The following is a 15,311-nucleotide window of genomic DNA, read 5'->3' on the forward strand; positions in this document are numbered from 1 at the left end:
ATATTCAAGCATAATATGCAAAGGTTCAGGAACGAGCACGGGGAATCTGAAGCGGATACGTGAGATGTAACGAACAAAAATAGCGGGCAGAGGGGTCAGTTCGATGCGGTTCTCCCTCTGTGTATCATCTGGATCTGAGCAAATTGCACATCTGTTGGGGGGATGGATTGAGAATGGTGGTGGGAGTTGGGGGTGGGGTTTGCTCTGTTAACTGCGCAAGCGTTTAATGTTGACCGGTGAGGCGGAGAGATTAAAGAAAAGAGACGAAGGAAAGGGTCCGCTGGTTCATGGAGATTGCTGTTATTAAACAAATGGAGAGAGGGGTTGACAACGTCACCACAGGAGGAGGAGGAGGAGGAGGAGGAAAGGAAGAAGATTAAAGAACCAAAATGACGAAACTAAGAAATAATAAACAACACTCCTCCTTGGCTGCATCACATCACTCCTCCATTTTGACCAGCGCCACAGAGAGAGAGAGAGAGAGAGAGAGAGAGAGAGAGAAGTAGAATCACGGTTACACGTGTAAGAAATCTCCCTCGTAGATAATAAGGCGCTCTCTCTCTGTCTCTCTCCCTCCTTCGAATCGGGTCGAGATGCAGCTCATAATTGCCCGACCTGACTGTTACCATTTCCAATTCTCTCTGTCCGTAATGGCGTGAAATGAGTATATGTGCTGGGAAAATGTGAATTGGGAGTGGATGCATGTGGATCCTATTCCATTTTCATTCCTCTTTCCTTTTCTAGCCCAATCACCAACCACAACCGCAGCATTTCCAGCATAACCAGACGAGGAAGAGGAAGAGGAAGAGGAAGAGGAGGAAGAAGGAGGAGGAGATTAAGACAAAAGGGCGGGAGGGAGGGAGAGAGACAGAGAGACAGGGACAGAGGAACAGAGAAGAATCAGAAACAGGGTCCTTTTGGTGTCGTTCCTGTCTTTTTCTCTCTTTCTGTGTGTCACTTCTCTTCTCGCCATCCCCCCCCTCTCCCCCTCTCCTCTCTTCCATTTTGTCTGACTCTGATTCTGCGCCAAAAAAAAAAAAAAAAAAAACGCGGCCTTTTTTCATTCCCCTCGTTTATCGTTTTGCGCCCGTTTTGGGATCTTCCTGGTGTTCGCGGTCAGATCTGCTTCCTTTGCATCTCTTCTCCACCGTCTGATGTAGTCTCTTTGACCCATCCGTCCCCTTCTCTCGTATTTATATCTCTTCTTCCGCCGGAACGGAAGCCATGGGCCAATGCTACGGCAAGACCGCTCCCACCGCCGCCTCCGACAATGACGTCGTCACCATCTCCGTCTCCGGCGATCACAATCCCTCCCAACCTCCTCCTCCTCCTCCTCCTTCCTCCTCTACTCCCTCCCAAGTCCGCCATGGCAGCACCACCCCCGCCAGGCCCTCTAACCCTAGCCCCTGGGCCAGCCCCTATCCCCACGGCGTCGGCGTGTCCCCGTCCCCCGGGAGGGCCACCCCCCGTCGCAAGTTCTTCAGGCGCCCATTCCCTCCGCCGTCCCCCGCCAAGCACATCAAGGCTTCTCTGGCCAAGCGCTTCGCGTACATGTCCCCGAAGCACGGGACGATCCCCGAGGAAGGCCGAGAAGGAGATGGAGGAGGTGGGGCAGCGGCAGCGGCAGCGGAGGCGGAGGCGCAGCAGCTGGATAAGAGCTTCGGGTACAACAAGAACTTCGGGGCCAAATACGAGCTCGGGAAGGAAGTCGGGAGGGGGCATTTTGGTCATACTTGCTCTGCCAAGGGCCGGAAGGGCGACCTCAAGGATCAGCTTCTTGCCGTCAAGATCATCTCCAAAGCTAAGGTACCCACCACTCCCCTTGTGATTCGCATTCGTATTCGAATGGTACGAGCTTTAGATAACTATACCTGTATCCATTTCGTGATCGCTCCTATACCTATCCATGGGTGCTCGAATTGCAAACTTATTGGGACTGAAGTTGATGCTAGTGAATGAACCAGTACCACATTGACTTTTTCCTGATAAAAAATTCAGGCATTGCATGATTCAATCCAGGCATGCATGTTCCATTGGGTTTCCAATCTGTTTACTGCTTTATTCCAACTTCAGAGGTTAATTGTTTACTGCATTCGAGCGTTAAGTGTGGATTCCAGTTCCTGTTTAACAGGATATTACTGACTGCCCTGTTACAGTTTTTCTTGAATGTAGTCACAATAACATTGCCTAATCGTTGTAATGTATGCAATTTCCGAAGTCAAAAATAAATATGTCCTGGCTTTATGAACCTTAAGAAATTTTCTGATTATTGTACTTATGTTACAAATGTGGTATGTGGATTTCAAGATTTGGGCATGATTGATATGATTCAGGGTGAATCCTTGGCATAATAGTGTCTCGAAATCATTAAGCTGTAGTAAAATCGCTGAAACTAGGAGATGCATTGTCAGTTTGGCAAAACTTCTATGTGCCATTCGTTAATTTTGAGTATATATCATGTTGGAAGTTCTTCCCACTTCACTGCATCGTTTTCATCGGGCCTGATTGTGTGGTTGAAGTATCAGTCCTCTTTTGCAGGTGCAAAGTAGTTTAGCACTACTGCATTTTTACGTTCATTTAAATGTTATATAATCATCATCTGAGTCCTATCTGAACTTTTGTGGCAGATGACAACCGCAATATCAATTGAAGATGTCCGCAGGGAGGTGAAAATTTTGAAGGCTCTATCCGGCCACAAGCACCTAGTCAAATTTTATGATGCATGTGAGGATGCCAATAACGTTTACATAGTCATGGAGTATGTCTTTTTCTTTTTGTCCCTATTAGTTACATCGTGGCTAAAGCTGCTTTTGTCTCTAATTTTCGAAAATAGTTCGCCCATGATGGGATTAGGACTTAGGATTCGTACTTTTGCTTTTAGATTGAATTATTATGATGGTTCTATTTAGCTGTTGGACTATGCCTTTGGAAATCATTGAGGACCAAGGGTAATGAGCTGCAGAAGAAACGCTTGCCATAGATGTTCATATGTTTTGTTTTCTTCCTGGTCACATGGAATAAGCTGGAAGAGGGGAAAGAATCTACACAACTACTGAGTTATCAAAATGCTTTTCACTATTGGCTTCTGACAATTTTTGAATTTTGTGTCTTATCAGATTGTGTGAAGGTGGGGAACTTCTTGACAGAATTTTATCGAGGTTGGGATCATTCAATGGACATTTGGTTTTCTTATTTTTTTGCATGGTAGATAAGACCTTGAAAAGTTCTCTCTGTTGTTGCTACAGAGGAGGAAGATATTCCGAGGAAGACGCGAAAGTAATAGTTGTGCAAATTCTTAGCGTCGTTGCATTTTGCCATCTGCAAGGTGTTGTGCATCGTGACTTAAAGCCAGAGGTCTGCTATCGTATTCTTAATCTAATTATGGTATGAAAAGACTATTCAGCTTTTTCTTTTATAATGTGAAGATCCTGCCATGGTTTTAAAGGTGCTCACAGGTTTGCGTGACTATGTTCGATCGCATGTAGGCACCCATGGGGTTTGATTGTGTGTGTCTAATTTTGTCTCCACACACGCGTGCACGCATGCTCGCGCTCGCCCGCGCACACACTCGCTCGCTCGCGCGCGCGCGCGCACACAGAGGAGTATAGTCTAACATAACATGTGCATGCTGTTTTAGCCACCACTACTTACAGGAAAATGCTGCTTGACAGAATTTCCTATTCACATCTAGAAGTGAAGATGCTGATATGAAGCTTATTGATTTTGGTCTTTCTGACTTCATCCGACCAGGTATTCAGAATTTTTTCCTGATTACATGAGTAACATCGATGCACCTGTATATGTGAAAGAAGTAGAATCATTCTTTTAATCGCGGGTTCCATCTTATTAGCATTCCTGTAGTTAAGTGAAGATAATAAAGAACTGTATTTGGCAACAAAGAAAACGTAAAAGAACAACAAAGCAGCTAATGGCTAGCTGTCATGAAGTCTTTCATGTCCTGTTGCATATAGTAACTGCACCCTGTGATGACAAAACTAGCGAATAGTGGTGGATCAATCCAAGTATCAGATTGAGATTCTAGTCATGAATGAAAATTCAATTCTTCAAGTTATGAATTGTATTAAATTGGACCGAGAGTAGCCAGAATCAAATGTTATGCCGGCATTATGAGTGATTTATATATTTTGTTTATCTTACTATCTATGGGGCATGATTGATGGGATGATAAGTTTTGTTTAAAACAGGTCATGGGGATTTCAACCACTTAAATACCGTGTCTTTTTCTTTTTGTGGCACGTATTCATACATGCGTCTATCTACGGAGCATGGTTGATGGGATGATAAGTTTTGTTTAAAACAGGTCATGGGGATTTCAACCACTTAGATACGTGTCTTTTTTTCTTTTTGTGGTACGTATTCATACACGTGTTTGTGGGTGTGCACCCGATGTTTCACGTACAAATTTTTTTCTAGTGTATCTTAGAAAAAGTATTGGAGTAAGTTTCTTTTTGTACTTTTCCTTTCTTTCTTTTTCTCTTGAAATGGGGTGGGCAATTTTATTTTTGATTTTTTAAAAAGCCCTCCCTCTAGGTTAGAATGCTATAAGCACCATCGAAGCTTGAAGGGTAACAAGAGTTTTACCCCCCCGTACAGTCTTTTTCTCAAAATTCCACATAGTCTAAGCAATACTTAGACATAAGTAGTATTGGAGATGTACCATGAGAAACTTGAACTGTACTGTTAACTGTAGAGAATATCCTCTTGTGGTTTGTAAACTTATTGGGGTAAAATCATGCATAGCCAGGTTAACTTAGGGCTTAACCAATGTCAACTATTCTGGCAGTCATGTCCACGTACTCATTTTGGGTTACCGTCGGTATCAGCTCAGGATATTTAATTGTTTTGTTCCAATATGAACAGAGGAAAGACTGAATGATATTGTCGGAAGCGCATATTACGTGGCTCCTGAAGTCCTTCATCGATCTTATAGTCTGGAAGCAGATATTTGGAGCATTGGCGTGATCACATATATTCTGTTATGTGGAAGCCGGCCATTTTGGGCAAGGACAGAATCCGGAATTTTTCGTGCTGTACTACGGGCTGATCCTAATTTTGAGGACTTACCATGGCCTTCTGTCTCTCGTGAGGCCAAGGACTTTGTGAAAAGGCTCTTGAACAAGGACTACAGAAAGAGAATGACTGCTGTACAAGCTTTGAGTAAGTCCCGCTCGTAGCAACTCACTTTTTAATTGCTACGCAAGCTTTGACCCTTTGTTTTTGCCATTACCATTATTAGTGTGTCAGGGGGCCAGACAGTTGCTGAATTGTTATTCCTTGGTTCACACAACCTCAGCGTTGGAACTTTACTGCCTCCCAAGAGTGATCTGCTTATGTGTGTGCAATTATTTGGCAACAATCTTTTTGGGTGCAGAGATAGAATTAATTGTTAAAATACTTTAAGTGGCATTGGGGCCGACCTTCTTGGTTTTCCCTTGCATCAAGATCCTTAAGCTCTCTCTGCTTATTCGGCAACGATCTTTTTGGGTGCAGAGATAGAAGTAAATGTTAAAATGCTATATGTGGCATTGGGGCCGATCTTCTTGGTTCTCCCTTGCATCGAGATCCTTAAGCTCTCTCTGCCACCAACATGAGGAAACCCTTATGCTCATTAAATCTGTCTACCTTCTGTACTTAATTTTGCTTCTATTTGCATGCGCATGTGTGGTTGGGAAGACATGAAACTTCTTCTCCCGCACCCCCCCCTCCTCTTCCTTTCTCCCCTTCTTCTCTCCCTCTCTTAGCCTGTGCACGTCGAGATGTTTATAGCAGTTATTTGGTCTTCGTTGCTTACCAATTTGGCCAATAGCAGTTAGCAGCTAGGTAATTTTCATCAGTTACATGTGGAAAGTTAGAGTACTGTACTGACCTTGGAATTTGGGTATATGGTTGAGTGCTTTAAATATGTTATACTATGTTCTCTTAAGTCACTGGCTTTAACTTGGAAAAACTCAGATTGATGAGCATAGTGGACTGTTGCTTTTGTTTGATAACTAAAATAGTATTTGCGTAATTGCAGCTCACCCTTGGTTGCGGGATGAGAGTCGTCCCATTCCTCTGGACATATTAATCTTTAAGCTAGTTAAATTGTATCTTCATGCAACGCCTTTGAAACGAACAGCTTTGAAGGTGAACTCTCTCTCTCTCTCTCTCTCTCTCTCTCTCTCTCTCTCTCTCTGTGCAATTTTTGGGGCTTCTCTGAATGAGTCAATACTTTGCACTTGTAGTTGCACTCTTGGATGGTATGGTCCCTCCTGTTAAATTGCTAAAATGTGCATACTCTCAAAGTTCAAAGGAGCGGGTCCTTTTCACTCGCCTCTTGACAGTGACTTGAATTTCCTTTTGTTCTTGGGTACTTGCAGGCTCTCTCGAAAGCTTTGACAGAAGGTGAGCTGGTGTATCTTAGGGCTCAGTTCCAGTTGCTGGAACCAAATAAAGATGGGTTTGTCTCTCTCGACAATTTCAGAAGGGTACAAGTGCTGCTTTATCCATTAATGTGTTAATGTGATCATTTGGTCTTTCTGTGGGAAAAAGAGAATTACTGGTTGCACTTCATGTGGTCCTTCTGTTGTGCGATGTGTTTGAAAACTGTGGTTTTGCACCTTTCACTATATTCCATGTCTAGTCGATCTATTGTCATTTTTTGCATGTCCATGGAAATTGGTAGTTCGTGGAGATTCTCTCATTTTTTTCTAGTGTAAAGTCAAACTAATGAGGACAATAATGTGCAGGTTCTTGAGCGAAATGGTACCGATGCTACGAAGGAATCCCGGGTTCCTGAGATTTTGAAAGCAGTAAGGCTCTGAGTCCTGTATAATGTGTCCATCCACATGGTCCAACTGCTATTGCTAGTGAGATTTACTGGTCACAGGCTGATCAAAGCAATGTTTTCTAATGATTCAAGCGGCTCTCTCTCTCTCTGCTTGATGAAAAGAATTACTCTGCTCTCTTTCTTAGCTGCAATGTGGTCAACTATATTGTTTAGGATGCTCTTGTCTTAAAAAGATGGGATTTTAATGAACAACGAATGAATTTAGTATCTTAATATACCTTTCGCCGCTTTGTTTTGATAATTGTTATTTTCAGATGGAGCCTCTTGCTTACAGAAGGATGGGCTTTGAAGAGTTTTGTGCTGCTGCAATCAGTGTACATCAACTGGAGGCTCTTGAAGGGTGGGAGCAGATAGCCTCTGATGCTTTTGATCACTTCGAACGAGAGGGTAACCGAGTCATCTCAGTTGAAGAGTTGGCGCGGGTATGAAATATCAGTCTTTTCAAAGGAAACATTAGTTAATCTTTTGCTTGTGCACTATTTGCTTATATTTGTCGGGATTCTCTTACCAATAACTGCAGGAATTGAATGTTCACCCTTCAGCAGCTCACTTGAACCTAAAAGACTGGATCAGAAACTCGGATGGAAAACTTAATTTGCTTGGATATACCAGATTTTTACATGGTGTGACGCTTCGCAGTTCACATGCCAGACAACATTAGAATCTTGGTTTTTTTGAAGTATTTCTTTTCCTTGGGGGTTTTCTTTAGTTCAACATATATCTTCCAATTCTTATGGTTTCTGAAGGTTTGGAGGTTTTCTTTCGCTTTTCTCTCCGTTGGTGGGCAGGCAGGATTAAAAAAAAAAAATAGAAGAAAATTAAAGGGGCTCTATTAGTTTAAATGCTGTGATTATTGCCTTTAATTCAGGTTGAAGATGACATCCTTGCCGGTGCACTTAGCCCACCTATCTTTTGAATGTTTCATTCTATTTTTGTTATTTTCTTTTGCTGGAAAAGAGAATCACAAGTTGGGAGGAATTGGCGACTGGACATTTACGAACAATCTATTGAGTATTGAGCTTGGTGGTCGGACTTGGGGAGAGAGAGAGAGTTGGATTTCTGGGGGATGCACTTGATCTGTCATTCGACTATCCTGCGTCCACTTTGGTACGTCGTGATGAAGATGACCAAAACATGGAGTGAGTTGGATTAGTGAGTGTCTTGAGAAATTTTATTATGTAATCAAATGTACAGGGTTTGTACTTTTAATACAGTCTTTTCTAGTCGTAGAAACTCTTTTTCGAGACCCTCGTCTTAACGAGTCTTCAAAACTGTGCCATTTCACAGATAAATCACCGAATTGCCATAACTTTATTACAGCGCAGACAACCAAGGCATTTTGTGTGTGAAATAAAGAGTAGCATTTACCAGTGTTCGTGGCTACATAGAAACATAGATAAGTTCCAAATGTTACTGGTAATGCAATACTGACTGGTAACTTGCTCATATGATAACTTGTTAGCTATCAATTATTGAATTTAGATGATTAAAGTTTATTTGATTGTTTTTAATTATCGAAATTCAAGTAAACTAAACATTTTCTATTGCTTAGCTTACAAACGCGTTAAAGATTTCAACTCTTACGTGAATTAACATATCCATAGACGGCTCGGACTTGCTCTGTAACATTCTGTTTTATGGCGACCGTGCAGCTTGGCAATTCAATTGACAAATGTGGGGATCTAGGATAAGTAGTCTGCCAGGTCTTGGTTTTCTGTAAACCAATCTCTGAGGTCTCTTTAGGAGCTTCCCAGGCCACAACCCCTTCAGTGAAATTTGGACAGATCTTGTCTTCTAGTCCAAGCCTGCACCAGTCAAGGCCTTTGAAAACCAGGAAGAAGAATGATTTCACTGAATTCAGGAGGTTTTCTTTGTCTTGCATTATGTCTCTATGTTCTAATTTCTGGGCTTATCGTCATCCGAGATCTTTTTTCTTTAATTTTTACAGGTGAGATGACAATTTGTTTTTACCCACTTCCAAACTGTTTGTCTAAAAGAATATGCTAGGTAGAACGACGGGCTGGTCTTAGTGGTCTGCTTCCACATTCCTGGAGCTGGCTAGGGATGGGTATGTGCCTGATCCACCCGAACATGACCACCAGGCCAAGCAAGCGGGCGTTCCCTAACAACTGACAAGTTCCAAGGAGGACAGCTTCTTTGTATTAACCACTCGAAACGACTGAAGGTGATCGATCATATATTAGTCTTACCTAGCTAGTAAAGGTCACGAGAGAGCTAAAATCTTAACAAAACCCAAGTTGGTAAGACACTTCCAGATGACAGATTCTGGTTTGAGAATAAGCAAAGGAGACGAGGCAATTCCTAGAAGGGCCCTTCCCCGGCTAGGGACCTTAGGCTATGCAGAGAAAGCGACTGCCAGAAGAATAAGTAATATTTAGTCAGCACGAATTGCATTCAGGAGTCCCATGATTTTACTCGTTCCATTAATTGTTTATGTCATGAGTGATGACTATTTGATCTAATAATGGCCATTAAGTTAGTTTCTCTAGTATCAGAAGGGATACTCCTATATGGTTCTTTTTCTGCTGCCTCTGCAATTCACCGTGTCCTTGTTTCGTTGCCTAAAAGACATGTCGTCTTTGCACATCTTTATCGCTCGACTTCATGGAAACTCTCGTGCATCATAAACTCTCTGGAAGACAGTGTTAATTTAGATGAGGAACAGAAGGTCTACCTAGTATCTTCATATCTGGGCCAGTACTGAGCTAGCTTGACTGAAATTTGGGTGGAGTGCGTATTCGAAGGGAAAATTTGGTGAATGCAATGCGACCCTGTTCATTGAGCTAATTCATTTGTTGAATCCCCATGACGTAGGTGATGTCTAGAATAATCTAAGAATCCGACGATTTTGCTGGTGAGGCCAACTGCTGGTGCAGGACCATGCATTGCATGCTGCTCTCAGACAGATACAATTGGACATCGTTGGCAATGGTATCTGTCTGAAAGTACCTGATTTTGTTGTCTGATGCACATGCTTTCCAAATTTTATGATTATTTGGTTGTGACAATTCCAATCCCAGAGGTTGTCAAGAAATGTACTTGAACTCAGTATTTCAAAATTCGACACGGCCTTTTCCATAGCTTACAAGTCTCACCAATGTTTACAACGACGTGCGTCATCGGGGTTATGTTAATTTTAAGGTCCGCTCTTAGATTGGGGGCGTGTAATATCTTACTCCGTTGTTCAGAGTGTTGACTTTCTTCAATGAAACAATTATGAACCCAAGAGACAGAAAATGCAGAAAGCTGATGTTAAGCTAAGCTGGGGGTAGTGGTGGTCCTCGGATTTATGAAGTCCACTCCACAACGTCAGCACGAGAGCAAATCCTCTCCAAGTGATGGGCGTCATGCACTCGTTCATTGACAGTGCTTCTCGCTTAATTTTTTTCCTTACCTTCTATGGTTTATTACTCCATCTTTACATACGATTACGCTTCCCCAATTATAGATTATATACAATGCATTGGACCGATGTCCTTACATTATATATGTACTATATGCTTCGGCTTCTTTGTCTTTAAGACTTGTTACCATTGCCAACTTCCTTCCATTCTTAGCTGAATCCGATAGCGAAACAAACCTGTAAAGCTTCCCTCTCTCCACTCGCCTCTAATGAAAACCGATGTCGATACCACCCTCTGGGCTTTTGCTGTTGCCACCAAACTATCCGGAGCTTTTATGCAACCGCATGTCGCGATGGCATATACGTTTCTCCTCTTCGCCGCTTTAGCTTGGCTGTCAATTTCCCTAGTTTACTGGGCTCATCCTGGTGGTCCTGCTTGGGGCAAGTACTGCTTTTCCAAGGGAAAGCTTTCTTCCTTCAGTAACTTCAAGCCTATTCCAGGTCCTAGAGGATTGCCTTTGTTTGGCAGCATCAAACTGATGGCCAACCAGCTCGCGCATCGCCAGATCGCAGCCGCCGCTCAATCACATGACGCAAGGCGGTTGATGGCCTTCAGCTTGGGCCACACGCGTGTTATTGTCACATGTGATCCCGACGTGGCCAAAGAGATCCTCCACAGCCGTGTGTTTGCAGATCGTCCCGTGAAGGAGTCCGCTTACAGCTTGATGTTTAATCGAGCCATCGGGTTTGCTCCTTGTAGTGAATACTGGAGAGTGCTCAGGAGAATCGCTGCCACCCATTTCTTCTGTCCGAAGCAAATCAAGGCTACCGAGGATCAGAGATGTGCCATTGCTTCTGGGATGGTTTCATCCTTGGGTCGCCACAACCATCGTGAACCTTTCACAGTCCACCAAGTCCTCAAAAGAGCTTCGCTCCACCACATGATGTTCCTGGTGTTTGGACGCAGATATGAACTGGATCATATGAATGAAGAAGCGGAGGAGCTGAAGAGGTTGGTCGATGAAGGGTACGAATTGCTGGGCACGCTCAACTGGTCGGACCACTTCTCTTGGCTGTCTGATTTTGATCCTCAGAACATTCGGGCCAGATGCTGGCGACTCTTACCTAAGGTGAAGGTCTTTGTCAGCCGAATGATCAGGGAACATAGAGAGAAGGCCGGCGACAGAGACTGCATGGACTTCGTTGACGTTTTGCTCTCTCTTCAAGCTTCTGAGAAATTGTCCGACTTGGATATTATTGCTGTTCTTTGGGTACGTAAGCAGAATTTAATTTAGATCTGCACACCTCATCTTACAATTTCTCCCCCTTATCTTGTTATACAAATCTAGTGGCTAATGTTCCTAGCATCCAACTCACAAATATAGAAACAACTGAGTTAAGAATTTGGACATCAAGGAATATAAAGTACATGTGGTCGTGCATTATCAAATCATTGCTGCCTCACAGATGAGAGTTCTACTGTATAAATATATGCAAATTGGTGTAGGAAATGATATTCAGAGGGACGGACACGGTTGCTGTCTTGATCGAGTGGATTCTGGCAAGGATGGTGCTGCATCCTGAGGTGCAATCCAAGGTACAAAATGAGCTCGACCAAGTGGTGGGAAAATACCGCAGTGATGTCGTCGACGAGGGACACACGGCACGTCTGGTTTATCTGCAGGCCGTGGTGAAGGAGGTCCTAAGACTGCACCCACCCGGTCCGCTCCTCTCCTGGGCACGATTGGCAGCAGCGGACACATTGGTCGACGGGCATCACGTGCCCGCAGGGACTACAGCAATGGTCAACATGTGGGCCATATCCAGGGACCCGGAGGTCTGGGAGGACCCTCATCGGTTCATGCCTGAAAGGTTCGTTGCAGGCGAGGAAGGAAGGGTGGAGCTTTCAGTGTTAGGTTCGGATCTGAGGCTTGCCCCCTTCGGATCGGGTAGGAGGAGCTGCCCAGGGAAGAGCTTGGGGCTGATCACCGTCACTCATTGGGCGGCCCATCTGTTGCACGAGTATGAGTGGTTACCCTCCGCCTCGGACTGGGGCACCGGCGTCAACTTGACCGAGGTGCTCAGGCTTTCTTGCGAGATGGCGTATCCACTCACGGTCATTGTGCGCCCACGCCGGAGAGCTCTTAAGTAGTGATGTCTGGATTTCGGGGTAGAAAAGAATGTCGACTGGCACTTGTTGGGGGTTGAAGTAACTTGTACTCGAGTCTGGTTTAGTTGGTTGATCAGACATTAGCTCTTCATGGTCAACCATGCAATTTGTCATAATATCTGAATAGAGATGTGAGTGTCTGTTATCTTACTTCTGTAACAAGAAAACGGACACTAATGAAGAAAGAGTGAGCTTCTTGGTCCACGTATCTCATTGATTTGATTGGTATGAGGTTATCGACAAAAAAGATTTGTTCAAGTCACTTTGCTTCGTTTTGTCCAAGTTACTTCTCTTTTTGTCCAAGCTTCTTCTTTTTTGGTCTCACTTCCTTTTTTTTTTTTTTTTTTTGGGAAAAAACCACCAAAAACCCCGAACTATGTCAATCGTGACACATTTACCCTAAACTTTTTTTTGTGACACCAAAAATCCCAAACTTTTACTCATGTGACACATTTACCCCAAACTTTTTCTTGTGACATTGAAAACCCTAAACTTATACCCGTGTGACATATTTACCCCAAAATATTTTTTTTGTGACATCAAAAACCCTAAACTTATATTCGCGTGACACATTTACCTCAAAATTTTGAGGTAAATGTGTCATACGAATATAAGTTTAGAGTTTTTAGTGTCATAACAAAAAGTTTGGGGTAAATGTGTCACACGAGCACAAGTTTGGGGTAAATGTGTCACATGCATATAAGTTTAGGGTTTTTTGTGTCGCAAAGAAAAGTTTGGGGTAAATGTGTCACAACGGGCATAGTTTAGGGTTTTTGGTGGCTTTTTCCCTTTTTTTTTTTTTATGAGTTTCGGGAATACCCCTATTCATAGATCCGAGATCCACGTCTATGAATTGAAAGGTCCGAATGATCGACTTTGCAACTGGTTGTTAGAATCAATAGGTCTTCAAATCGTTCACTTGAAAAAATGGAAACCATTATTATTGGATGATCATGATACTTCCCAAAAAATCGAAATTATTGATCAATAGAGGAACAATATCACCATTTTTGTTTTTTCAATAAGGTATCAAAGTGGATGATTGACTTATTCCATACTAGAAATAATAGCAGGAAATCTTTTGATAACATGGATTTCTATTTCTCAATGACATCCTACGATCAAGATAATTGGCCAAATCCCATGAAATCAAGAACCGCTTATTGCCTTTTTCTTGGCGAATAACATGTGTAGGTAGCCTAGGAGAATAGAAGCAAGCTACCCTCGCTTACCTCCCATCTATATCTATAAGCCGCAATGGTAAGAGCTAACAATATCGTCGTTCGGGACCGGTGCTCCGCATTCTATTTAGGTTGCGCTCTTACGTAGGCCCCACCTCCAGCATTTATCGAATTCGAAAAAAAAGGTTAGAAGAAACGGTTTGATCCTCTTATTTTTGTTTCTAGAACCGAGAGATCCGTGAATCGGTATCCTAATCTAATGCATATAGATACAAATGGTCCAATGGGAGCAAGATGTGTTTGGAATCAAGTCAAAGTCAACCTCTCGATTAACCTCGCATGAGCATGACATACAATGAAAAATTGGAGGCGAGCATCCACTGATATGGTCGAACAGCAGGTGGCCAAATGTCCCAACCCCTTTTGGCGTTGTTGGTTTAGTAACGTCAGAGGCTAGTAACACAGCAGCATGACATTATCAAAATTTAGATAAGAAACTTGGGATTCCTTTTCAAGTACTTCCACTTTAGAAAGAGTAAGTAGGAAAAATCATTTGCCAAAGTGGATAGTCATACTGATGATGGAAGTATTACTCCCTTAAAGAACCATCACCTTCTCGCTAGCTCGACCGCGATAATTAGGGGTCTCTTTTGAATTTTAACCCGGGAAAAGAGACTCAAAGATGAAAGACTGATGATCTAATCCGACAGTAAGATACACTACCATATAAAGGATCACTAAAGAAGTGTGGCCATGCGCGCCCCCTGAACATCTCATTTCATCCTATATCTATGTGTCCGGAATACCACATAGTGCGCTCTAGAGTATCCACTCGATTAGTTTAACGAACAAAATCACTTGTCTGTATCATTAACAGCAACAGGTCATATTGGAAATTTAGGAGAAGAAGGGCAAATTTAGGAGGGAGGCTACGCATTCGGTCTCCAGGTCAAACCCCCCACTCAGTCTTAACTTCCAGGTAACACAGAATGAAGGAGAGAGCACTAGCAGGTGTCCTTTTTGTTATTGAAGTAAAACTAAATCTAACGTTATTCTCAAGGGTTGACCGATTGGTTATTAATTGTTTAGTCTCATCTTACCTGTCCAACCGAGACAGCTGAACAAGTAAGAAAATACATGAATTCAATGACAAGGTCTGCCTCGCCTCATCAATTGGATACATACAAGTCATTTCATAAACAAGATGAAGAAGACGGCCACGCGAAGCATCCTTGGATAGATCCCTGAACCAGTGGAAGGGGAAAGCCAACAAACAAAGAAGAAAAGAAGGGAGACTTTGCCATGTCTGGATGAGGAAGCAACAATCAATCATGGCTTGCTAATTTCATTTTCTGTTGTCACTTTCAGCGCGGATCATGCCCTTCTTATCTAATCCCTCTCCAGGACGTAATAGATTGCCTACTTGCCTGATGAATTACGTTACCCCTGGTCGTCGAGCTCAGCTCCAACCAGCTCCTTCTCTTGGTTTTATTTGCTATTCCGTGTGCCCGCGACAGCCTCATCTTCTTCGCTTATCTTTCTTGGTAAGATGCTTAGCTTAATCAAACTATAAATGACCCGATATGACATTGATAATGACGCTAACAAATCCAGTCATCCAAATTACCAAGTCTTTGGCCATTCTATATGGAAAATTTAGCCACCAACTATCTAAAACCTCTGTAAGATTCTTTTAGATCATCATGGCTGGGGTGAAGCCTACTCAGATATTCTTGTCTCATCTAT

At 42.9% G+C, this 15,311-nt stretch overlaps 2 protein-coding genes across 3 annotated transcripts; both read left to right on the forward strand.

Moving 5' to 3' along the window:
• The first annotated feature begins 526 nt into the window (after window positions 1-526).
• On the forward strand, window positions 527-7,645 carry LOC115753522 (CDPK-related kinase 3). 2 transcript variants are annotated; one of them, XM_048276708.1, is made up of 11 exons: window positions 527-1,806; window positions 2,628-2,758; window positions 3,117-3,158; window positions 3,246-3,384; window positions 3,672-3,750; window positions 4,882-5,178; window positions 6,038-6,147; window positions 6,381-6,488; window positions 6,750-6,812; window positions 7,105-7,272; window positions 7,371-7,645. In XM_048276708.1, exons 1-11 carry the CDS (start codon window positions 1,225-1,227, stop codon window positions 7,509-7,511), a joined length of 1,860 nt encoding a protein of 619 aa, XP_048132665.1. In that variant the 5' UTR covers window positions 527-1,224; the 3' UTR covers window positions 7,512-7,645. The 2 variants fall into 2 exon arrangements, with proteins under 2 accessions (XP_048132665.1, XP_030548017.1); XM_030692157.2 differs by having other exon boundaries at window positions 529-1,806; window positions 3,246-3,354.
• Window positions 7,646-10,409: 2,764 nt separating this feature from the next.
• LOC115753528 (cytochrome P450 78A9-like) lies at window positions 10,410-12,532 on the forward strand. The gene is made up of 2 exons (XM_030692168.2): window positions 10,410-11,485; window positions 11,722-12,532. The coding sequence occupies exons 1-2, from the start codon at window positions 10,484-10,486 to the stop codon at window positions 12,364-12,366; spliced, it is 1,647 nt and encodes a 548-aa protein (XP_030548028.1). The 5' UTR covers window positions 10,410-10,483; the 3' UTR covers window positions 12,367-12,532.
• Window positions 12,533-15,311: the final 2,779 nt, after the last annotated feature.

This window comes from Rhodamnia argentea, chromosome 3, assembly GCF_020921035.1.
Source record: "Rhodamnia argentea isolate NSW1041297 chromosome 3, ASM2092103v1, whole genome shotgun sequence".
Lineage (NCBI taxonomy): Eukaryota > Viridiplantae > Streptophyta > Magnoliopsida > Myrtales > Myrtaceae > Rhodamnia > Rhodamnia argentea.